At 34.6% G+C, this 26,132-nt stretch overlaps 1 protein-coding gene across 12 annotated transcripts in view; it reads left to right on the top strand.

The window, feature by feature from the left end:
- ROBO2 (roundabout guidance receptor 2) overlaps positions 1–26,132 on the top strand; it is a 570,793-nt gene that overhangs the window by 406,977 nt on the left and 137,684 nt on the right. For all 12 annotated transcript variants that reach the window (XM_057696195.1, XM_057696205.1, XM_057696199.1 and 9 more), the window contains 3 exons: positions 1,694–1,851; positions 4,591–4,711; positions 15,288–15,426. In XM_057696195.1, the coding sequence (XP_057552178.1) occupies positions 1,694–1,851; positions 4,591–4,711; positions 15,288–15,426 (418 nt within the window). The remainder of the gene's footprint in view (positions 1–1,693; positions 1,852–4,590; positions 4,712–15,287; positions 15,427–26,132) is intronic.

Here is a 26,132-nt window from a genome sequence, read left to right as displayed (position 1 = left end):
GTTCTCTAATCTCATAAAAGGCCATGACTTCATTAAGATGGAAAACCATGTTGTTGCAAGAGACAAGAAACGAAAAGCCCTAAAAGTCACTCAGTTGTCTCTCTGGACCGATTTTCAGGACAAGGGATTTTTATTTATTTGGAGAATGACAACCTGGAGACTTGGCCCAACAAAGAAGCAGAGTGCTGACATGGGTCTTATTACAGGACATTAAAGGCAGTTGGTTTGACCTAATCCACATTTGCAGCAGATGATTTATATAACAAGCTAGCACAAGCGGCCCAATTTTGATTTCAAATAGCTTGACCAATTTCAAATAGCTTGACCAATTTATATATATAAAATGTATATGTGTTGATATGTATATATGTGTGTGTATGTGTGTGTATATATGTATATGTGTGTGTGTGTGTGTGAGGGGGAGAGTTGTTTGTTTTACCCCAAGGTACATTGGGAAAAAACTTGTCAGTGTTAGAATATCAAGGAATAGGAAAAGTCAATGCATCTACAAAAAGCAGAGGCAGTTATGTTATATGGTGTAATAGCTGGTTTCAACTACATTTTTTATTGAAATATTGAATTACAATATTATATTAGTTTCAGGTGTACAAATAGTGATTCAATATTTTTATAGATTACACACTGTACAAAGTTGCTGTAAAATATTGACTATATTTCCTGTGCTGTACATTACTTCCTTGTAACTTATTTCTTTTATAACTGGTAGCCTGTACCCCTTAATCTCCTTCACCTGTTTTCTCAACTGCCGTTTTGAATGTTTACCCGATAGTAGATATAGTCCTTATTTGCTAAACAAACCAGCATTCTGCAGTCTGATAGGACCGAGTCATGTCTCCAGGCTTTTCATCTTGCCAGAGGAAGAAGAGTACACAGATAGATAGGTGACATTTGGAGAGCCAGGCATGCCAGATTTTCGGAGGTTACAATGGAGGTCCAACCTGCTGTTCTCCTAATGAAAGGAGGGGAAATTCAGACTGGCAAAACCGCTATAAGAGATATCTCTGCTCCGAATGTCACGCTGCCCAGATGTCGCTCGGCAGGTGGAGATGCAGACAGAATGAAAATGCAGCCCTGTGTATGTGGGTGCTAGTGCGTTGCGAGGGTGAACAATGAGTCTATCTTCGGAAGTGTGATGAAAACAGTGTGGATCTTGTCCATATTCATGTCACAAGAAAGGGCTTTCTCAAAGGAGTTCTCACCCTGCTTCCCCTCCCAGACCACATGCACATGATTTGTTTCAGGGCCTTAAGTATAACAAGTATAACAATTTATTTTAATATGTTTATACATATGTATGAATATGTATATGCTTTGTGAATAGAGAATAGGATCACACCACATAAACAGTTTTCTACGTTGAGTTTGTATTAAGTATCAAAACTATATCATGAATGTTTCTCATCTTATTTCCTTTAGGCTTATCTCATTTTAAACTCAGAATTTATAGCAAAATCATAGAGTTATATCATAATCATAGAGTTAGTCATTTCCCTGTTGGTGAGCACTTAGGTCGGCTCTAAAGTATTTTAAGATGGGCGTGGTTCTGTTCTCAGAAAACACCCTGGCAAATTTTATTAGAGCAAACCAAGCTAAGACTTGAAATTACCTTTTGCAAGAGAAAGCTAAAGTTACTGTCGTTGAGTTTTCTTTTACTACAATTGTTTTTCTTCAGTGTTACGAGATGACTTCCGGCAAAATCCCACAGATGTTGTAGTGGCGGCTGGAGAGCCTGCAATCCTGGAGTGCCAGCCTCCCCGGGGACACCCAGAACCCACCATCTACTGGAAAAAAGACAAAGTTCGAATCGATGACAAGGAAGAAAGAATAAGTGTGAGTTAAATGAAAAAGGACACCTGGAAAGGCTGAATATCAAGCCTTAAAATGGACACATTTTGTTACGCTAGTTATATTATTTACAATATTTTATTAATTATTTATTGTTAATAAAGTGTAGAGCTGTATTTGAGTGCTAATTACTATTTACACTGTATTGAAAGGACTAAAAAAGGGTAACCAAAAATAATAAAGTTGGAATGAGGCTTCGAAGAGACAAAAATTACATAAATCACGTGTATATGATATATTCGTAACTGGACAAATCTGAATATGTAAATATATCTTTGCAGTAGACTATTGATGTCGAAGCTCTTTTGAAGATCTCCAAATGCATCTGTAGATCGTGCGGTACATGAGTGTCAACATGTGAATGACGCCCATAAACCGTATTAACTAAAACATTTCTTTTCACACTACTTTCGAAATTATAAGAGGACATAATTTCAGGTGATGAATATGTCAAGCTCTCTTCCAGTTTTTCCAATGTAATATTTATAACTCAAATATTACCTGAGAATTCATTTCAAAGCTTAAGAGATACAAAGTAAAATCAATGTAAAAATAACTGCCTGGTTCCACAGTTTAATCCTTATAGAAAAATAGTCTGTTTTCAAGGGAAAATAATGATCAGGTTAATCAGTTGGTGAATATTCAAAACAAAACACCCAGAAAATGGTAAAAAGGTAGAGAAGTGGCATCAATGATTTTATTTTCTCAGAGGATCCACTCACCATGTGTATGTGAAGTTTGTGACAGCGGTCCACTGAAATAGTATATACTGCCTCAGCCTTCTGACATTGTTCTTAGTATAATTTTTATACTCAGTGCTGAGCATGAATATGTTTTATTTAAAATAGTGTCTCATTTAATGGAACAAATGAGCCATTTCTATCAAAAAGTGTCTATGCTCTTTAAAAATATCTTATAAATGAGGTATCTATTATTTTCTGTGTCTATTCTCTTTAAAAATATCTTATAAATGAGGTTTTATTCTTATGCGTACATTGTGCTTACATCATAACACAGAACCAGAGAGGCCATGCCAAAGGTCACAACATAATTGATATGGTTCTGACTTGAACTGTTGACACTGTGAAGATCTACAGTGAAAGATATTTTGGTTCCTAATGGTCTGTGCTCGGGTACCAAGCTTATGAAAAGGTGCTCCTGTGCAAGATCTTCTTTTTCACATTTGTAATCATTTAGCTTTTGCTTTGTTACAAATTACCCCCAAAATACTGTGACTTATAACTTTTGCATTTACACTGTGATTCTGTGGGTAAGCTGACAGTTCTTTACTCTGGGTCAGCTTGGTTAATCTTTGCTAGGCTTTCTCATGCTTCTGTGGCTTGTTTAAAGGTGTGCTGGCAGCGGGGATGATCTAGGATAACTTTTCTCTCATGTCTGGCCTTTGACTGCCTCTCAGCTGGCCATCTTGGTTCTTCTCCTCATAGCCTCTCATTTGCCAGCAGGCTAGCTCGGGCTGGTTCCCATAGTGGTCTCAGGGTTCCAACTGCAGCAAGAGAAGGCAAGTGCCTACATGCGAGTGCCTTTCTTTTGGTGAAATGTGGCTTTAGTTCCACTGGTCAAATCAAATCATATTGTCACACTCAGCTTCAAGGGAAGGAGAAATGGCCTCCATGGTTTATAACCTATCATTTATTATGCTGTGCTGCATATAGTTGAGAATAGGTTGACGATCTTTTCTCCCTAAGTAAAAAAAAAAAAAAATTAAAGAAAAAATTGAAAATCCCTCTCTATGACATGGCTAGTTCTAGAGCCTGAAATATATCTGATGAAAATGTACCTTGTTGAGTTTTGTCTGCTTGTGAAGTTAAATATTAAAGGAGGAAACCAGCATATTCTTATCTTATATCTCTTTAAGAACATTCAGTCATTGTAAAGCTAAGATTGTTGAACTAGATAAATAAAAAAACTCAAAATTGAAAAAAAAGCTGTAAGTTGGTGATTCGCTTACTGAAAACCTTATTCTGCTTTCATGTCCTGTTTAACACACAGACATTTTAACATTATTACATTTGTTGATCAAACAAAAATGCTTCTCATTTAAGAAACATTTAGAGACCACCTGTTAGAAGCCAATGGTTTGTACCAAGTCATACTCATCATTCAAAAAAAATTGTTTTTATTCAACCTGAACTCTTCAAAAATTCCCATAAATACAGTTAAGGTGAGTCAAAGATAATTTTAATACTAACAATTGAAATGTAAGCTCCACAAAGGCAGAGATTCTTACTATTTGGTTTACTACTGAATCTCAAAGGCCTAGAACACTGCCAGCCCATAGAGGTACTCAGCAAATGCTCATTGAATTCTTCTGAGTCAATTGGATTTCATCATGTTATCCAAAGCAGATATCTAGTACTCCTTTCTGATGACAAATGTCAATAGAAATTCATTCAACAGAATCTCAGAGTGAAGACCAACCATTAGGGTGTAAGGGGGGCAGTCAAAAGATTCAAAATAGGACCAGGTAAGAGAGAGGAAGACTGCCTTACGGAAGCATTCTCTAAAAAGGGAATACGGACGCTTTTATTGAGGGTGAATTTAAGAGAAATACTGGAAGAGTTTTGTCTTAGACACTCAGCTATTTCTTTTAGAGAAAAAAATGTGCTTACATATTCAAAATTATTTATTAGTGACCTTTCGTTCTCTATTTCTTTTCCTTTCCATTTTATTTCTTTTTTTTTTTTTTTCTTTTCAATTTTACAGATCCGTGGTGGAAAACTAATGATCTCCAATACCAGGAAAAGTGATGCAGGGATGTATACCTGTGTCGGCACCAATATGGTGGGAGAAAGAGACAGTGATCCAGCAGAGCTGACTGTCTTTGGTAAAACTCTCTTTTAAATTTATAAATTGCTATGTATTATCTACTTTTCCTTTGCCTTTAAATATTTTTGCTAATACCAAGCACCAGACCATACAGGGACAGTTACTTATGACTTGTGGTGAGCTCAATAGACTAGAACTGTCTTGTTTTCTGGTTCTGTCTTCCAGATGAAATCTTTGATGTGAAGAAAATTAAATTTTTGAAACATTAACTTACCTACTTTATTCATATGTATTTGTAGGATTTTGCCTTTCATCAGACTGTAAAAAAAAATGTTCTTTCTCAAAACCTATTTGTGAGATTATATCTATTTAAAGTTTATCACTCATTCCATTGTGATGCATTATCAAGTATTTATTATGTGCATGACTCAGGGTAAGATTTTTAAAAATTAGGGAGTGCAGTGTAAAGACATTTCACTTGTTTTCTGCTCTAGAAAATTTCAAATTGAGATATTTGCAGGTTTAGCTCATGATAAAAAGACTAGCTTGCTAGTTATACACATACAATCAAAATTAGAAAAAAATTAATAAACTATTTTGCTATAATATTCATGTTTCTTCAACTTTAAGAATGAAAGGACTCTAGCTAGAGAATTCAGTTAGTTAAAACATGATTAGATCTGTATCACAGAAATAGTGGAGAAAGCATTAGGAAGGAGAAAATTGGAGATAACAAAGATGGCAGATTAAACAAAAGTAAGGAAAATACTACAGGGCAGCTATGGAAAATTGAAAGAGAAATACAAGACAGAAAATTGGGGAAAATGGGGATCCTAAAGATACTGGAACATGGAACATTCCTTTAGAAGACACTGAAGTCCCATTCAGGTAGCTGGGTGGAGACATATATGTATGCACACAAATGTGCTCACATACATACACATGTTTATACACACACATATATATAGATGTATGTGTATATCTATCTATATCTATATATTTGTATGAGTCACTGTTATTCACTATTATTGCAGATATTATGTGAATTTTTTTTTAATGCAAGAGATAATTGTGAATTTTAAATTATTTTTTTTTTTGTGTGCCAGTAAAATAATCTTCTGAATGTGTGTGTAGTGTGATAAGGTCCTATGTCATTACTCCAGAACACACTGAGGTAGCATCAGAATCTGGCACACATCCCTAAAGCAACTTGTTTTGCAATTTGGGATATGCCACCCGTGGTGTAATGGGATCCTGTGCCACGATGCAAAAAAGAGCCCTATTATGATTTCCACTACATGTAGAGTGTTAGATGTGCTTTATGAATATGTACTAGAATACAGGCCTCTCTTTTCAATTGCTCTGAGTACCGGGTAATCTCTGGTAATACTCCTTGTGGATACTAAGCAGCTTGAAGTCCCAAATGACAAAACCAGGATCCCATAATTCATTAAAGAAATTGAATAGTAAAAATAAAACTCTTCAAAGTATGCATGTAAATGTCTGTCCTACAGGAGCTCAGACAAGTATCCGTTTGCCCTTACATTTCATGCAGTTATCTCTGAATCTCAAAATGTGCTTCACTCCATAATGAATAAAATACAGTTTTGCCTGTGAAGATATGAAATTAGTGGTCACTGAACACTAGCATTGAAAACCCACAAATACAGCTATTCTATTTAAAGAAACACTCATCTCTGTTCTTCTGTAGCTACCACCAGCTTCAGAACAGAAAAGTGTTGCATTACAGCAGTATATTGCCTTCAGAAGAAAATTGAAAGGGTTTAGTGTTATTACCCAAGCAATTAGACTTACCAAATGTGACTGTGTTATAACATGTTTACCCTACTTCCTCTAAAAACATGATAACTGCAGGATATCCATAAATATGTCAGAAATTACAGGGGGGACTTCTAAATTATTTTGAAAGTAGCCATAAACCAAAGAGACTGAATTTGTCTACAGGCAGTTTTTCTGGAACAATTGATTTCAGAAGCTGAGAAACGTTTATCTCGTGGTGTGAACTAGTCAGAACTGACCTAAGGGGTAATAAGTACGATATTAAGTTGAGGGAAAAACTAAAATTCCATAATTGATAAGGAAACAGTATCCAAACCTAGAAATAAAAAGAACAGTGATGATCTAAATCAAAGTGTGGCAAGTATTGCCTGAGAAAGACCCCTCGCGTACCTTGATTCCCCAATTCTCAGAGAAAATAAAACAACTAGTGTGCTGCAGATAAGGAGGACTTCTTTATTTTTATTTTGGTGCCCCATATCCAGAAAATGTTTTCGAGTAAACCTATTTGTATCTCATCGTTGTTAGATATTCTGTTTCTGGTGGGAGGTTTATAAATACTGGTTAGTTACATTTTACCTCTCCTCTAAATTCTGTTTTCATCTAGCAACAATTCTGCCTTTAAAACTTTGGCTACTATAACAGCTCTGTACTCTTCCCAACTCAGTCTTTAAGATATGAAACTTATAATATTTAAGTAACTGAAAAAGTAACTGATAATATTTAACTGTTCGAAAATATAATTCACTTATAATGACAAGGAAACCGATGAAAGAGATAAAGGGTCTTTACCAATACAATGGCATCTGCAAGTATTTTGATAGAAATACGTATAAGTTGTTTTAGTTTGAAAATTGCAAATTATGCTTTAAAAATTCGCCCTTTAGAAAAAGACATAATCAGTGTGACAGTTTTCAAAATGTTACTCTGCCATACTCTGTGAATCATTCTTGCTGTTTGTTCTTCTTTAATATGTGCTGACCATAAAATAACATCCTAGTTAAGTGGCAGTACCAAGTCTAAAGATTAGAAGTAGGCATCATAGTGTAGAAGGACACTAAAATCCGTGGCACAGTCTAGATGTCTTCATAAAGAATACTTCCTAGCAGTTTACGCATGTTAATTAAATTCCAGAACTCCTGAAGACAGAGAAACTAGAGTTGAAGTACATACTTAAATTTCCAATTATGGTTAGATTTGGGGTATCTGTTCTCTAGAAGTTAACTGTCATTGAAAAACAACCAAAAATAAGAATTTTTTCCCTAATGATTTTTAAGTGTTTATAAAAATAATACATGAGAAAAGATTTTATGTTACATTTCTAGTAGACATTAGAAGTATCACAAAACTTGTAATACAGAAATACCTTGCAACCTCCCCTCCTCCCAACACACATACACATACACACACACACAGGTCATCTTTGAACATTCCTGGAAGCCTGTTTTATCTTTTTCTTCTGGGATTTATTTCCATATTTCCATGTGCTTATTCTGCAGTTTTATACATTGTTTTGACCTCTTATTTTAGAAGAGGATGATTTGGCCCACTTATACTCCCTTTCCCAACTTCTCACCTGTAGTTTCCCTTCTTTTTGTCTTTTCGGTATGTTGACTTTAGACACATTGATTCTATTAATATTTAGAATTTAAGTTATTATAACTTTGTAAATATTGACTGTGAGCCAAGTATTATGCTATTATAATGGCATTACTTTTCTGGCACTGTATTTTGTCTTCTTTGAATTAATAATAAATCCAGTTTTCCTTTTACTTCTGTTTATCTATACCTGTCATGAATTCTCAAAATCTTCAACAGGTTTAAAAAAATCTCTAAATTCTACTTAGCTATTAAGTCTGCTCTTGCTACAGCCTTCTTGGAGGCCTCAGACTTTCTGCCCAGTCCAATCAGGCTGGATTCTGTTTAGATCTCCCCCAGAAACTTCATTCTGACATTCGTCTTCCCTTTCCTCTGATGCTGGATACCCTGTTTCCTATATCCTGTATTTTTGTTGTTGGTGGTGAATTCCTATATTCAGAAGAGTGTTTCTCTCCTGATTCTCCTTGAGTAGAGCCGAAAGCCCATTCCAGACCAAACTATCATTATACAATCCAAAACTTAATGGATACTTTGGCTGGTTATAGTATTCAAGTTTAAAAAAATATTTTTGCCCAGAATTTTAAAGTTGCCACTTCAATATCATTTTGCTTCCATCACTACTCTTGAGGAGTCTGCTGTACTTTTGATCCCTACGTGATCATTTTTCTTTTTTTTCTCTTTCCAAACTTTACTTAATACCTTCTCTTTATCCCATGAGTCTGAAATATTTCAATAGTATGCCTCGGTTTGGCACATTTTTCTTTTACCAGTTGGACATTTTGTGAGCAATCTCAATCTAAAAACACTCTGTTCAAACAATTCAGTGAAAATACTGTCCATTTTTTCTGTTCCATTTCTCTATCAAGCATAAGTTCATTAATTAGATGTTGAATACCCTAGATCTTTCTTGTCTTGAATTATTCCTTATTTATAGCATCTTGTTCTTATTTCATGGATATTTTAACTTCTCTTGCATCCCAGGATTTTAATATTATTCTTTTTGCTTTTTAATAAAATTTTCTTATGAGGCATCCCTGCTTTTCTTTTAAGTTCCTTTTCCTGCCCTCTCACCTGCATTGTTCTGTCTTTTACCCTGGAGGCTTTCTTCAAATGGCAAGCAATCTGTTGTTGTTCATTCATATTTAATTGCTGTTCACTAAAAAGACTATTGGAAACTGTGTCAACTGATGGCTTTTTCACAGTGGGATAATCAGATTGGGAACTAACTATTTTCTTCGGGATGAGGATAGAGGTTGGGGCTGGTGATGTTGATATTCAGTTATTGATTGAGAGATAATAGTTGATTGCTTGAATGTAGTTGAGACAACTGTGAGACAGAGCTATGAGGGAAGAAATCTCAGAACTGAACCTTAGGAAATATCTATGTTTTACTGATAACTTGTGGCCTTCATTTACGAATTCGAAACGTAAGGTTTTATTAAAATCAAGATGACTCTGAAGAGCAATTTAGTTCTTTTAAATAATAGTAACTTGCAAACTTTAAAACAGCAAAATATTTCTTATTTGTTCACTTATTTACTAAATATCTTTTGAACACCTACTATGTGCCAAGCTCTAAGTGTTTAAATAGAGGAGGGAAATGCATAGACAGGTCCCCTGCTTTTCCGCATGACCTTCAGCATGACTGATAATGTTATCAGCAATAACATGAAATAACATGAAACTTTGCCTCTAAAACATGGTGAGAAAGGCTTTTTCTTTTTCCCTCTGAGAACATTTACCTATGTTTGTTTTTGCTTCACAGGATGGTTTCTCTCAAAGAAAATTCTTGGCAAGAAAAGAATTTAGTGCAGCCAGGATTTATTTAATCAGTCAGGCAGACTGAACATTATCATCTAGTCTGTTTTGGAAGGGCGCAGTAATTCACATTCAGTGGCTATCATAACCCCCTGCCCCTTACACATACCCTTTTAAATAAAAGGAGACATACTAGGACTAGCCATCTGACTTTCCAGTTTAATAGACAGTAGTGGGTGGCAGATCCTTCTGGGTCAGCTGAAGTTAAGATAAGGTTTACAAGCAGTGGTTTAGGTCTCATGTGCTTTTACTGCATAGCTTTGGTCGTAAAGGACTCAAAGGACTCTACCTATATAATTATTGCCATAATGCTACTTTTATAATGTCAAGCAAAGTTTATTTTTAAATTAAGATTGTCCTAGTAATAGCTGTCACGGCACACAGCCTTTGCCAATTTTACAGCCATATTCAATGACTGAATACAGTTGAAAGAAATTTGTTCTCTGGGCACTTAATTTCCTTCATTGTAGTGTGTAAGTAAGAAACTTAAGAGATATTATGCAACCACACTTCAGATTTATGGTTTTGGGGTTAAGTTGAATATTTTGCTTTCTGAGTATTATTGACGTAACTACAAGGAGACTTGGCACTTGATTTTATTACAGTTGCATACAAAGTTGGATTTTCCACAATGCCAATTTGGAACTAAATTTACCTGACTACTTGAGAGCTGTACTTTACATAGTACCATGCTGCGAAACAACACTACTGTCTCAAGAGAGATTAACCATATAAGCAAGCTATGCAGGTGATTCAAATCCAGTTAATCTCACATAAAAAAATGTTAATTGCATTGGCAAAGACATTGCCTCTGATCACTCTATGGCTATATAATTAGGGATCAGGCCATTCAGAGAAACTCTAATCTAATTGATAAGCAGTCAGCAAATACCCCTTGAGATTTCTCCCCCGTGTTTCAATATGTGATCAGACGTAAGGTGATAACATGGAAAAATCAGTGACCTTACTTTGACATCCCTTAAAATTAGGTTTGCTTGTTAGTCAGTAGTTCAAGATGTTTCATGTATATTTATTTCAGTTGTCCAGAGCTTCGTGGAGTACAAACTTCACAGGGCATTAATGGGTTTTGAATGTGGTCAATTATCGACTTGCCCGGTGATTCTCTTGTCATCTTACTTTCTAATCCTTCTAACTACATGTATTTGCAGATGATTTTGACACAAAACAATAAACCCCAAGATAATTCCTTGTAATTTTTGTAATTTGTGTCTGAAAGGGGTGTGGCTTTGTGTTTGACTTATAACAGTAGGCTCTGCAAAGGCAAAGCATTTAAAAATACATTTCTGCCTGTACAAGTGCTTTAGTCTTTACTACTCAATATTTTTGATTCTCAGATTTTCTGGAAATAAAGTCTAGTTAAGGAAACTGAAAACAATTCTTACCAAAAAAAGTGTTTCCATTTAAATAAATGTTTAGCAAACATACGGTTTTTAGCACAGTTTTTTGTAGGCTGTTAAAGTTACAAAGTAGAAGATGAACTTAATATAGTTAGCAGAAAACAATTGAAATAATGAATAACACAATTTAGAGATAATTGCTGCATCAGGTGCTATGGAAATTCTCAGAACAATTTTTTAAAAGTTGTGACCAAACTCCAATGAATTGGTAAATTTCTATGTTACTTTGTTGGAAGGCGCAACCTCAGGTATACTCAGGTATAAAACCCTTTCTGATGCGCCATGCATATGCAAATGACTTTCTTCTGTGTTATTCTTTGCATTGTCCTCTTTTTTTTTATCAATTGAATTGCATTTTCCACCACAAACCAATGTTAGGCTTCCAAAAATTCTATACTACCTAGTCGCCTGTGGTTATCTAGTTGCTAGGCAACTACACTCTGCTTGAGGGCAAAAGAGAATAGAGAAAGTTCATTGCAAAGTTCGCCACCCCTACTGAGTTCATCAGAACAGCAGCAGGAAATCCCATATCTTTTTTCCTTCTTGAAATTATAAATCAGATGCTTCCACGTGTCTCCATACAAAATAGTGGGGCTTAGAACCAGTAGGATAACCAAAAAATTCCTTAAGGACCCTGATGGATTCTCCTAGACAAAGGGACAACTTTAGTTTTGTGGCAACTCTAAGATAAAGTTTGCCCTTTGAGTTAATTATACACATATGTTGCAATTTTGTGACTGGTAGCAGGTTAAAAGAAGCATACAAAACTTTGCCTGAAAATATTCACGTGTATCTTAGTGGAACTAATCATATATGCTTATGCAATTTATTTTGTAGTTCGCATCATGCCATGAAAATTTTCCATGGTAGATAGCATTAACATCCCAATGTATGAATTTGCCACAATTTTTCCTAAAATCCCCAATTTTCCAATACTGCCAGCATTACTGCAACGTTGTACCTGTCTTTTGTTGCAGCTATCAATAATCAAATTCATTATTCCGTGTTATTTGTATTGTGGAGTGTGTGCAAGTAATGACTGTTTTGGTTCTTTTCCAATACTTACTCTTTCCTTCTTTTTCTTATAGATTACTAATGTTAGCATGTCCATTTTGTTCCCAATGGTAATAGGCATGAATTTAGTATATTACTTTTAAAAAATAATTTTTGCATTTAGTTTCTGATAAAATATCTTCATCATGCTTAAGAAGTTTCTCATGAGTCCTTTATTTAGAATTTTTTTAATCTAACAGGTTCTCTGTCTACAGCTGTGATCATATTTATTTTTTCCTCTCTATTATGCAAGTAGCCTCCTTTTCCATATTAATTAAGAATGCATTTGACTTCAAGTAACAGAAGGCTGACTAATAATGGCTTACGTGTAAGGGTCTGTTTTTTTCATATCTGCCATTTCTGTGATGAAGGGATCTACACACTCACACACCATATCCATACGTTACCTGCCACTTTTTTCCAGTTTGCTTAATGGAAATTTGAGGCTCTTTCTAGATTTTCCTCCCACATCACCCAGTTCTAGTATCTCTTCATTCTGCTCCCTTTTCCATTTCCCTAGAACTACTGTGCCAGTTTTAAGCTGAAATAATTTCTTACAATAACTGCTTGACCTATTTCACTGCTTCATATTCTCTTCTAATTCACCTTTCACAGATCTGCCAACACGAGCTTTTACAGATGCTTATTAAAAATGGTGCCTCCTTACTTAAAATCATTCAACAGCTCTCTACACCTTTAGGTTAGAGCTCACGTTCCTTGACATGGCGTACAAGGCCCATCATGGTCTCACCATCTACCAACGAACTAGTTTCATCTCTCACCACTTTTCTGATGAAACCAAGCTCCTGGCTCTTCCCCAGCTACCAAGCTTGAAACCTGGCATAGGAGAGGCTGAATGAATGAGTGGATGAGAGAAAGACCTCTCTTAGCTTAGCTCATGCATATGCCAAGTTGTAGGACAATTCTCCCTTTAAAATTGGAGGGAGCAGGAGGGATAGCCTGACAGGTGATTTCTCAATCATTAGTGGTATCAACAGTGGCTTGGCTCTCTTTTAATATTGGGTTATTGCAGCTTTTGGGTGAGCTGGATGAATATCCCTAAATGACAGCAAAGAAGACATCCATCCTGCTTTCTATGCTAATGACTTATCTTTTTTCTGTTAATATTCCAAACACTTATAAGAAGATACTGATCCTGTTGCCTGTATACTGCCAAAAACAGTAGCTCAATAGGGACTATGCCAGCACTAAAATAGTTGTTTGGCGCACAAAGTGTCCAGTGGTCAAAGGATAACACTAAGTAATTCTATCCAACTTCCAGATTTATCCTGTGGTTGAAGTGGCATACTAATTGATGCTAACCACCTAAAATCTTTTGAAGCAAACTTTTTCTCTAAGTTTTTGTGGATTATTTCTAAATCCTGCATTAAAAAAACCTCTCCATGATAAAGTCCCATGAGCCTTGTCTTACGGCTTGGGGTTTTGGGGCCCCAGTGTACAGACACTTGAGCACGTACAAGTCTGTGTTTAAATGAAATTTTGATCCCTACTGTCAGCTTCACTGTGAAGGGACACAGTTGTCTTCCTTCTGAATACCGATGATGGTTGACTTTATTTTGCAATAAAATATGCTTTTGTAGCTTATACATTTGTTTTATAAATATGGGTCTTTATTTAGTCAATAAAATCATATACTTCCAGTCTATACTCAACATATGTTATTTGATGTGATTTATTTTCCTCAAAGATTTCTTGCTAAATATGTTTCAGTTTTGGTGCCACTGTATTCACATTCTTAAATTGGATTTGAAACTAAAGTTCTAAGTGACTAAATATGGCCATATGGCCAGATAAATTGTGTCAACTCCCTACGGATTTCATTTTTTTTTTCCCTTGACTTCTCTTTCTACTTCAATAAGTAGCAATTTGGACTTACCTATGATTGAGAGACATGGGCTAATAAAAATTTAAGTGGTGATTTTTTCTGGATCAGAATCAGATAATTATAAAAAAAGAGAGGAAACTAGACAAGGAATTGAAGTGTTTACAGATATTAAAAGTACATTTTGTTTTATACTTCTCTTCAGTAGTAAGATCTTATGGACAGGGATTTATTTTTTTCCAGGTTTTATTTAGAAGAGTACTAGAATGCAGATTAAAAGTGCTAGGTACAGATTAACAACAACAAAAAATAAAGGACAGAAACACTAAAACAGAATGCTAGAGAAATAAACATAAACGTTAAGTAAAGGAAAAATGGGCAAATATCTGGAATACTTAGGAGAAGATAATTGGAAGTAGCCTTAGAATATTATGTATGACAGTAAATAGTTTACAGTAATTAATAATGATAGTGTTTTTTATTTAAGAAAAATCAAATTGACAGATTTTTTTTAAATTTAAGACACAAAAAAATCAAGTAGACAGCTTTCCATATATGAAGTGAACATATTCATGGGAATATTGCATTCTTATCAAGTGGATAGCCTTAGTGAGAAAATTTAGATAATACTCATCTTGTGGTCAACTTTTGTAGTTTTCCCTAGCATTCTTGATGGTATATTAATATTTGTCTCCCTTTTGATATTTTCCATTAGTTTCAACTTTGTTTCCCCACTCTGAGTCATTATAATAGATTAAGATAATCATCTCTTTCCTTGTTTCTGTGGAATTCATTGTTCAGATTTTTTATGACAAGTTCCACATGACAGAGCTCAGAAATTCACAGAAGAATCAATTTAATATTTTCCAACAGATTGTATGGATTTATATACAAACCGTAGCTATTTATGTGTTCCAAAAATATTTTATTTTATATAATTACATTGGATCCGTAAGGCCTTATCAAGACATAATTGAGCTATAAAATTAGGTACCTATGTACCGAAAATAAACCACATATTTTCTATGCTTTTTTCATAATGCACTTAAAATATGCACAACATTCATTTTATTTTACTGTTTTTTGTTTCTTTGTTTTTCCCTAAGAACGACCCACATTTCTCAGGAGGCCCATTAACCAGGTGGTGCTGGAGGAAGAAACTGTAGAGTTTCGTTGTCAAGTCCAGGGAGATCCTCAACCAACTGTGCGGTGGAAAAAGGATGATGCAGACTTGCCAAGAGGAAGGTAAGAACATCACATGGGTGGAAACTTGGTAGATAACCATTGAATAATTAGAAAAGAAAAAGAGAGCCCCAGGTATACCACCAAACACTTATATCCTGGTGTATTATTTTGACACATGATTTTTATATATGAAAGCCAGGTATCTGCTGTTTTATATACTGAAGTCCTCCAGGCTTTTGATGTCACGCTTTCATTGAATTTTCACATAAATGCCTGACCCTTCACTCCATCTATTATCCCCCAATATCAAGGATTCCTGAAGCACTCTCTTTCTCATGACCCCGTCTAGGTTTGCCATTCTGTTCCTGCCGAATTCCTAATGACCCACCCACCCTAACTGCCCCCTTCAATTACTGCTCTGTTGCCATGGCTGACAAAAGAGCTGTTGGGTGTAGTGGACTGTAAGGTGTGCAATAAATGAGAGATCTCATCCAATGCAAAAGTGAAAAGGCACATCACTATCCACATAGGGAATTTTACACTTAAGGACTTCCTCTCACTTTCTCACTTGCCATCTCTTCATGGAGACCTTCTCTTCCAACTCTTTCCTGTTCTTATCACCAAACCGCAAACTCAGTCTCTCAGCTCTCTAGGGTAAGTACAGAAATGCTTGTCATCTTTTATAAAAAATAAATAGAAAACATTTTTGTAATCTGAATTCTCCCAGGACCTTGCTTTTTATGATCAAATAAATCATTCGAGTATTTTTTTTCTGTGTAACGAGTTTAGCTAAAATTCGTTTTGCCTTCCTCCTAGACCTGCCTTCTGAAACTACAGCCATCACACCTACTGCAATCATGGTCTGCAAAAAAATTTTCAGTTCCTGCTTTTTTGCTAAGTTTCTTTACTAAAAAAGAAATTAGGTTTCATTCAACTGACTGAAAGTAAACGTGCTTTCACAGAAATCACATTGCGTTTTTTTGTGCTTTCACTGGCACTGCTATCGGTTCTTTCCTGAATTTATACACTCATTTCAAAATCTCAGTTTTACATATCCCTAGGTGTATGACACTATACTTTCTAAAGTCACATTACCAACAGCACTGACTTCAAATGGACCAAATATTTTAAATAGTGGGAGGTTCTTTGCAATCTATAGGAATGAGACAAGTGAAAATTTTAATTTGCTTAGCTTTTCAGCATAAATAGGAGAGGAAGTTGACACTATGTTTCCTTTCTCCCTTTACTGTCAGACATCTAGTTTTAAAGAACGTTATTAGGAGAGGTTAATGAATGTGAGCCTCCTCAAACTTTCTCAGTGGAGAAGCAGGTTGAAAAGCAAGTAGAACTGTTGGAATTGAGCTGTTAGAGTCCATCTTCTATATATACTCAATAACTTTCCGCAAATTTTGAGCGCACTTCATGTATAATTTTAAAATGTTGATGTAAGACTAAGAGATTAATTATATAAATCAGTGTAGACAAAGATTAATTTCAATTACTAGAAATAAACAGCCTGTTCATAAAAAATCTTTCATTTTGGGATAATTTTGGATTTACAGAAAAGTTACAGCAGTAGTACAGGGAATTCCCATATACCCTATGCCCAATTTCTCCTATTATTAACATCTTACACAACTGTGAAAGATTTCTAACTCCTAATAAGCAAATGCTGATACATGATAGTTAAAGTTTATATTTTATTTTGATTTCATCAGTCTTCCTTTTTCTCCAGGATCCTATCTGGGGTATTTTAGTGGATATTATAGGATATTGCATTAAGTCGTCATGTTTTCCCTGTCTCCTCTGTCCTATGACAGGTTCTCAGTCTTTTCTTGTTTTTATGACCTTGACATGTCTTAAGGTATCCTAAGACTGTTCTGGCCAGGTATCCTAAGAATGTTCCCCGAACTTGGATTTGTCTAGTGTTTTCTTATGATTAGACTGGCCTTCTGGGACTTAAGGGAGAAAGCCACGGAGAATGCCCTTTTTGCACATGGCTTTCATAGGTTGCATGATATTCACATTATATCCCTGGTGATCCTGCTATTTTTAATCATTAAATAGGGTCCTATTGACAAAAGCTGTAAAAATAGACAGTTGTAAGGGTCTATTACATTTTAATGGGCCTATATCTTTGAATTAAGATAAAATGCAACTTAAGCCCCATTTGATTTGTTCCCAGATTGCTCTAGGTGTTAGGTCATAAACCTGACAACTTTATTTGCCACAGTGTTCTCCAAATCTTGTCATATTCATTTGCTTCAGAGCTCAAATAATACATAGAAATCAAACAGCATTAAAACTACATATTTAGAATGTTTGATATAAAGGCCTCTAAAGACGAAGTTGAAATTTTTCAAAATCATACCTCTACTAATGTCCCTTAAAACATTTTGTAGGTTTGTCCTCTTTATTCTTCTGTTACTGGCATGATATGACTACAGTGCTTTGTGTGACCAGATAAATATTTTTAAAGTATTAGGCAAATGGAAATGCTGTGTAAGCTTTAAATTGTATGTTAGAAAGGCTTAAAGCAAGGATCAGTGCAATGTAGAAATTGAGGTCAGTATTTTTATCATGATAGAAACCATGTAATTTTTCTTGAAATCTCAATCTTTAAATGGTATTTCAAAGAAGCTTATTCAGCCTTAGATTTGTATGTATTAGCATAAGCTTCACTTATGTATAATGAGGGGGAAGGAGACCTCTTTGCTTGGTGAGGAATAACAGTAATGACTTAACCAACCATAGCTTAAATCAACGACATTGATTCTATTACATTATTTAGGTCTCAGACTCGGGAGATGGCCATTGTTCTTGTGTAAGCAATTGTGTGGAGTGGTGTGGAGGATGACATTTCTTTGGCTTAACATTTCATGCAATTTGAATAAGGTTTGTGTAGTAGTTCATGCTTAACACATGTATAGTAAAGCTTTGCAGGGCAGCTGCATAGCCTGTAATTACTACGTAAGTAATATGTGACTATTTTTCTTTTGGAGACAAGAAGAGCTTTTCAATTCAAGTTTAACTTTATGAAATGCTGTGATAGCTATTTAAACTTTCAACCCAGAAGAAGATATCTGTGCCAACCTTTCAGGAACCACAGATGAATTAAGGAGTATTTTTTTCTTGGCTGTGAAAATATTTTTTAAGTAGTACCCGTATACCTCTTGCTTTGATTTAGCCCTAAATTTCTGACCTTTCTAAGTAACTATTGTTAATGAAATTGCAACTTATCATTGGTGAGTTATTTTAAAGGCATTTTTTGATTAGATCAATGTTTCGGTGAGGTTGGTAAATGGCAGCTCCCAAGTCTAACAATAACCCTGATGCCTAACCAGGGAAAAGTTATTTATTTAGACATTTTCCATATGACAAAGGGACAAAATAGGAAGGAGCCTTCCTTTTATATATGCTATTGTTAAAATGTTAATTGCCTGTGTTATTCCACATTTGTGTGCCCAGTTGGAGTTTGGAGCAGAGAAAGGTGTATTGCAGGGCCAAGCAAGTAGACCGGTGTCTCATGCCCTAAAAAACTCCAGCGCTCCCTGAAGGGGTTCAGCAAAGCATTTTTAAAAGCCAGGTGAGGGAGGGGGGATTGCAGGGTATGTGATCAGCTCACGTACAGTTCTCTGATGGGCTGATGGTGAGGTAACAGGGCATGTCACAGGGTTAACATTGTCAGTTCTTAGGCTCCAGGAGGCCTGGGGCTATGTGCTCGTGGTCATCTAGCAGTCAACATCTTCCATTTGGTAAGGGTTCTTCACATCTGTAAAGCAACTCAGGAAATGTGCATCAAATACTGTTGTCTAGGAAATTTGGAGAGGAGCTAAAGCAGAGGATGTGGGGGAAGACGTGTAGGCCCCATCGGGTCCTGCTGGGTTACACTTGCAGAAATGTATTACAGTACTGCTGTTTCACAGTTGAAGCTTTCAGGAAGAAAAGCGGTCACTGCTTTTTTTTGTGATTGTGCCAAGTATCAATATCTTTTTTTCCAGAGAGTCTCAATACGTATGTGCTCAAATAAATCAAAACTGGCTCATTTATTAGGGACAAGAATTTTACACACTATTGTGAAAATAAAGTGCATGGGGGAAAAGAATGAGGAGATAAGGGAAAGACATTTTGTAATTTATAATGATTATATGTTTTAAAAACACCAGTTTTTCAAGGCATAATTTAAATTGTAGAAGAAACACTTTGAGTTTTACTTATGTTTATTAAGTAATTGTATTTATAATGTTCATCGATAGTCTGTAAAAGAGAAGTCACTTTAAGCAAGGTAAGTATGCTGTTATTGATAATTTTTTATGTTATGTTAATTAAATTGAGTGACGTAGGAAAGTATTCACATACTGAATACATTAATGAAAGTTAAAACTGAAGTATTCTGGTGTCTTGCTTGGGTGCTACATCTTTTTTCATTCTCAGGCAAACCTAGAGCTTTTTGCAAATTAGTATTCTTTTGATAATCAGATGCTTTCAACATATCTTTTTGCAAAAGTGTTTCATGTGATGGAAATTGCCAGTATTTATAACTGAGGCAATGTTGCATCATAGCATAGGAATATTGTATATGTTTTAATGTAAAAAAATATATATACGCTGAGGCTTTATGAAAAATAGCATGTATTAATATAAAAGAAACAATACCTTACATTTACAACCAAAGATATAACAATGAAATTGAAATATACCAACACTATAATATTCTGTTCAATTTAATATTTGTGAGGAGAATAAAAATATCTCTTCTCCGAATATGGATAAGAAGTAGTATGATTAACTGTGTTTTCTTATCTGGGCTTGTCAGTACAGTTTGCATTTTAGATAATTATTATCAGTATTTTAAAGGACTATAAACAGGAAATTTAACATCTTGCACCAATCATATATCAGCATATCACCATTAGTTCCAAGGTATTTTCTATTACACTTTTATTTATTTTCTAAACTAACTCTGAAGTGACACTAACTTCCTCAATAAGGATCTAGAGTAGAGAAAGGAATGTTCATAATAGCTTGTCACAGAAAAAAAGAAATAAAATATGCCATTTACATTCTTATGTATGCCTGTGAATTCTAAATGCAGTTGATGGCTTGCACATAGTGGATATAATTCATGAATATTTCATAAAAATAGAAAAGGGACTAGAGAAAAAGAGTTCAAGATATATAGTGCAAAATTCTATCAATTTTCCTGAACCAACTGACAAATTCCTTTTTCTAAAGTGCAAGTCTATTTTAAGAGAGACTTTTTAGAGTTCTTAGTTCCATGAAATGTGAGATTCACATAAATACATGATTCCTTAAGAAAAGGAACTGAATAGAACCACTTATAAGTCCCCTTTTTGTGGCATTTTTACACTAAGTGGCTCTTTTCGCTTAGCCCTGGAAAATATTCTTATATTAATTGTTTGGAAGCTTCATTGTTTAGAGCATGTGCTTCTGGGATGCAGAGATGCTGAACAGGTGCTAAGCTACCCTGCTGAGGAGATAGCCTTCTTCACATACAGTGTGTGTTTCAAGGACATGTGGTAATTTGGGCTCATGATAAATAACCACGCTGATTAGGTTGGCTGGTCAAGATTGGTCAATTAAAGTGGTTTTCAAAAAAGAAGGAAAAAAACTGAGAGCAGGAGAAAAGCAATGTATATAAATATTGTATGTGACATTTGAAAAAATAGACTGATCCCCAAGATTCAGAAATATAAGAAAAAGTATAAATGAAAATTGTATGATTTTTCGGCTGTACAGATGTCTTAGCCATTTCTGCTTGAAAAAAAGAAAAAATTAGAACTGCCTGGACCATTTTTGTGGGATCTTTTAATACAGCAACCAATAACATAAAGAATATTTAGGTCATTGTCAGGCATGTTGGAATTTAACCTTGTTCTGACACTGATCATTTATCCCTTTAGTTATACTCACATGTTCTGGAAATGATGTTCAACAGATTTCTCTACCACTAACTAGGAGTGTAACCTTGAAGAAGCTATTTAAACTCTTTGTGTTTTACATCCTGAAGATATGGACCAGCAATGCAGTGGGACTAATGATTAACTTACGCTTTGACTCATTTGTACAGGGTGAATAATTATGCCATCCATTCTAACTCAAAGCGTTATTAAAATGATATAACTAATTCAGAGCTCTGTAAACACTGTACAGTGGGTGCCCATAACAGGTCCCTCAGTTATATAAATCCAACTGATTCGTGGTATTTATTAGTTATGTAGATAACTACAAAGAAATTGTAGTTAATGCTAAATAAAAGAGCATATAATTTTCATGAAATAATCACACATTCTCCTCTCTCTGGCCAATTGATTTCCATAGAAACACAGAAAATATTATTGACTTAAGAGATATCACTTTTTCTTTTAAATCATATGGATTTATTTATAAATGTTGCCAGCCAGTTTGTCAAGCCTAAAAGTTGCCACCCTTTCCTCTACCTCTGGGAGATTGTACGTGGTCTAGATATTATATTCTAGTCCCAGTGTAATCAGTTATCTGGGTTGGGAACTTCAAATTTCACACATTACCTGGTATCCTTTGTTTACTGGTAATAAGAAAACCACCATCTTTCATAATCTTTGTAAGAAGATTATGTAATGATTAAAGCATGTATTATTGGAGGACTTACAATTTTCCATGCATTCTTCTAAATGATTTTTGCATATGTTAATTTCATTATTTTAAAGCATAGTGTTCAAGCATATTACTCCCATTTTAGGGATGTGGAAATAGAAGCTTAAAAAAGTTAAGTTTTCAAAGACACAAATTAATATGTGTTAGGGCCAGAACTTGACTTAGAATCTGTCCAACATGAAACTGTATTTTAAACTAATGGGCTCTATAATTATGTGATTATGAATTGTTTATGGAATTGAACCATTTACAAATTTTACATTTTAGATAAAAGTTTAGATAATTGGTTAGAAACACTATATTATGAATAACTTTAAAGGAATACTGTTAAGGGTAGCTTTTAGACCAATTTCATAACCTGCATATAAAATGTCCCAGTGCTTCGAAAATCTAAATTTGGACGAGGTCAAGCTTCCCTCCTTGGAAGCTGAAAATATAGATTTTGTTTATAAACAGAATTAATTAGCAATTTTCAGAGGGATGCCAAAATGGTACTTTTTGTGTGTTTTCATCAAATAGGTGCTAATAGTTGCTGTTAACACAAAACTAATTGCCACCTAGGGTGGGGAGTGCAAGTTGCCTCTTCCTGTGACCACACTGGCCCATCTGTTGAGAATCTCTGCTCAGGAACAATGCAGGAACTGGCATGCAATTAGGGTTCTGGCCAGTGGTCAACCAACAAGCTGGGACCACTTGGAATAAGAAATGCCTTGAAGTCAGAGATGCTCTGCTGTCCATTAACTGGCAGCTCTTGTGTTGTGTGAGGGCAGAGCCAAGACCAGGTGCCAGTTTGCAGAGCAAAAGGATCTGCCTGAGTGCCACCTGTCATTGGCATGTGAGTGTTGTCCCACCAGGAGCCACAGCAGGTGTGTTTCTTCCATCAAAGTGTGGCATGTTAGAGCATTCAGCTAGGCTAAGGTCAGGACCAGGGCAACATTTTACCTTAGTCTGAATAGAAGGACAAGCCAAAGGCTTACCAGGAGATAGTCGTCATATCACACTGTATCCCAAGGGTGGATATGCTGGACATCTATCATTAGAGACACTCTTTCTCATAGCTGGGTTCTTACCTTAACTAAATAAAATGTAAAAAGGAAAGAATTATATAATTGACTGTATCAACACAAATCCTTGCCTTTATAAGACAATTTGTGGTTAGAATCACTTAAATGAATTAATTACTCCACGGACTTTTCAAATTAAGATAGAGTTCTGCTTGGTTTTTTTTTCTGTTATTATTCTTAATAAATTAAATAGTAATGTGGAGCTGTGAGGTTAACTAGAATTTAGGAGATCAACATTCTTATCCCAGTTCTGTCATAATGCGTCATTATTTTAAACAATTTATATTACATGTCTGAATACCACAGTCCACATCTGCAAAATGTGTAGGTTGCATTGCATGGCTTCTGCAGTACCTTTAAATTCTGAAATGATACAAATCTATGAATGGCAAAATGCAAAATGACAAAAAATATAATACCTTTTATAGGAAAACACCCCTAAGATTTAAAGTGAATGAGCCTCGAAAGGAATATTAAAATCACCCATATACCAGTTACCAATGGCATCTACTTTTTATGTTTTGCATATATCTTCTCAGATTTCTACATGTAAATGGGCTTTTTTTTAATTCAAAATTGTTTTTGATCCTGAATGCTCATCTAAAAAGTCTATATAAAACTGTTTTAAAAATTTATTAGACTTTATTTAAAAAGTCTAGTACCGATTCAAAAGTTTTTTTAATTGTATTTTCCTTTCCCATAAATATAATATTAATAAATTATATTTACATAGTGTTTATTGTATATCAGACCTACGTTAGGCATTTTACATTAATACACTTATCCTTAGGACATGATGTAAATACTATTATTATTCCAATATTCCAAATGGAAAAAATGAGGCATAATGGGGTTAAGTATGACAAAGTCACTTAGTAAGGTATCTAAGATTTCTGGCTCCAAATCCACCCTCTTGTGACCACTACTTTGAGGTACTGGTTGGGAACAACTTTTTTTCATTTTCCATTTGGGATTAGAGATTAGGAAAATACAGCTAAGTAAAATCTTGAAGCATTTAGAAATCTCACTTTCATCAGAAAGTCACAAAATATATCTATGTAGTAAAGTACATAATAAAGATTTTATCATCTTCATTGTAATGGTACTTATAAGCAATAAATAAATCCATTATATCATGTCAAATAAATAAATTTCATCTTTAAAAGTTTCATTATTGAAATAGAATCTATAACTACTCTATCTTTATTCTCACAGAACATTTTAACTTAATATATCTGTGTTCTTCACAAAAGTGTATCTGGAAAAAAAAAAAAGTCAGAAGCTAAAGAAATGCTTGCCAAGTGAATTAAATGGCATAAGTGAAGGATAAATACTAGAACTATGAACTCTTCTAGGGCATGATAATTTAACTCACCTTTTCATTCTCAGGTCACTTTTGAAATTACTAAAAGAGCATTTTTAATTTTTTTTGATGATATTTGATTATCAACAGTTCCATGGACAGTTATAAACTGGAAGGCAGGACTGTGTTCCAGACTTCATATTTTCTATAAATATATATATACTTTTTATTTCTTATAATAGTCCCTTTGGGAAGGTTGCTGCTTGACCCACATATTCACATCACTGGTATGAATTGAAAGAGAAGGGGAAATAAAACCAAATAATAACTTGAGACCCAGTATTACCATGACAAAATGAATGAGGATTATATCTTTGTTAGTGTGTGAAAAAAATACAATTACCAAAGATGAGACATAAGAGAATGCTTCCAAAGCATATTAAGAATATACTCCACCACAACAGAAGCAATTCTTAGTGAAATCTATCTTAGTTGGTACACAGTATTAACTCATTGAGGCAGGGAGAGTTGTGATTCAGGCACAGTGAACTTTTGCCAATAAATTAAAGTACTGGAAGTTTCTTCTGAGAGGATGATTGATCAATCATATGAATCTATGAAATAGCCTTAAGGCGTTCCCTTGTGGCCTAGTGGTTAGGGTTCAGCTCTGTCACTGCCATGGCCCCGGTTCGATCCCTGGTCCAGGAACTCACAAGCCATGCAGCATGGCCAAAATATAAAATTATTTTGAAGTTTTAAAAAAGCAACTATGTAATACTCTTGTGACAAAATCTCAGTGGAGAAATTTTGCTAGTTATTCTTGTGAGCAAAACTGTCACAGTTGAAAGGTTATTATAATATATTTCAACTCATTTCTTCAAATATATAGGCGTTTGGCACCTTTAGAAAGAATATCTGGTTGAGTATTTTGTCATTGCAATTCGTACAACATATGGCACTTGTTATTAAAAAAATGTTCAATTAAAACTATAAATATTCCATTCATTAACTCACATTTTCTAATAGTTTTGTCCAAATATTTACAGCACATATAACAAAAGCAAAAAAATCAATCAAAACTTTTACCTTTTACATCAGGAAGAGCTGGCTGGAGATTCTGGAAGGACTGCCATGGTTTTACCTTGAGGGCAGGTGGTCAGATTTCTGCTAAAATGAAGGGCTCTCCCAACCTAATTGCAATTAAAAAAAAAGATATTTTCAGATTAATTGTGAATGTAATCTGACTGTTTTATGTATTAGAAGTAAAGAAAGGATTTGAAAAAAAAAGACTTACTTTTTTTGAGAGATTTCATAAAGAGAATGAAAGAAAATATTTTGAACATAATTTATAGTAAGATATCAATTATATCAAAGGAATAATGAAAATCTTCAATGTAGAAAAATAAAATATTATATATATTTTATTAATTATTTCTAAAGTAACTATAGACATTAATCATTTTTATGTGTTGATATCCCAACATATTTAAAAAATGAGTTTGCTCTTGAGAATTTGAGAAGGAAGGTGAGAATTTTAGAGGAAAGTATGAGATATAAAAACATTAATTATTAAATAAGGAAAATTATATACTGTGATGTATAAGACTCTTCAGGGTTTCAGAAAAATAAAAGCTTCTCTATTCCCATGTGACACTAGAGATGGGTCTGAGAGGAAGAACAGAATTTCTAGAAGTGGAAATAAGACTATTCCAAGAGATGGAAGCAAGATGAAAAAGCTTTGA

Source organism: Hippopotamus amphibius, chromosome 10, assembly GCF_030028045.1.
Source record: "Hippopotamus amphibius kiboko isolate mHipAmp2 chromosome 10, mHipAmp2.hap2, whole genome shotgun sequence".
Taxonomy (NCBI): Eukaryota; Metazoa; Chordata; class Mammalia; order Artiodactyla; family Hippopotamidae; genus Hippopotamus; species Hippopotamus amphibius.
Note: the sequence above shows the minus strand (reverse complement) of the source record. Positions and strands in the feature narration are given on the sequence as shown.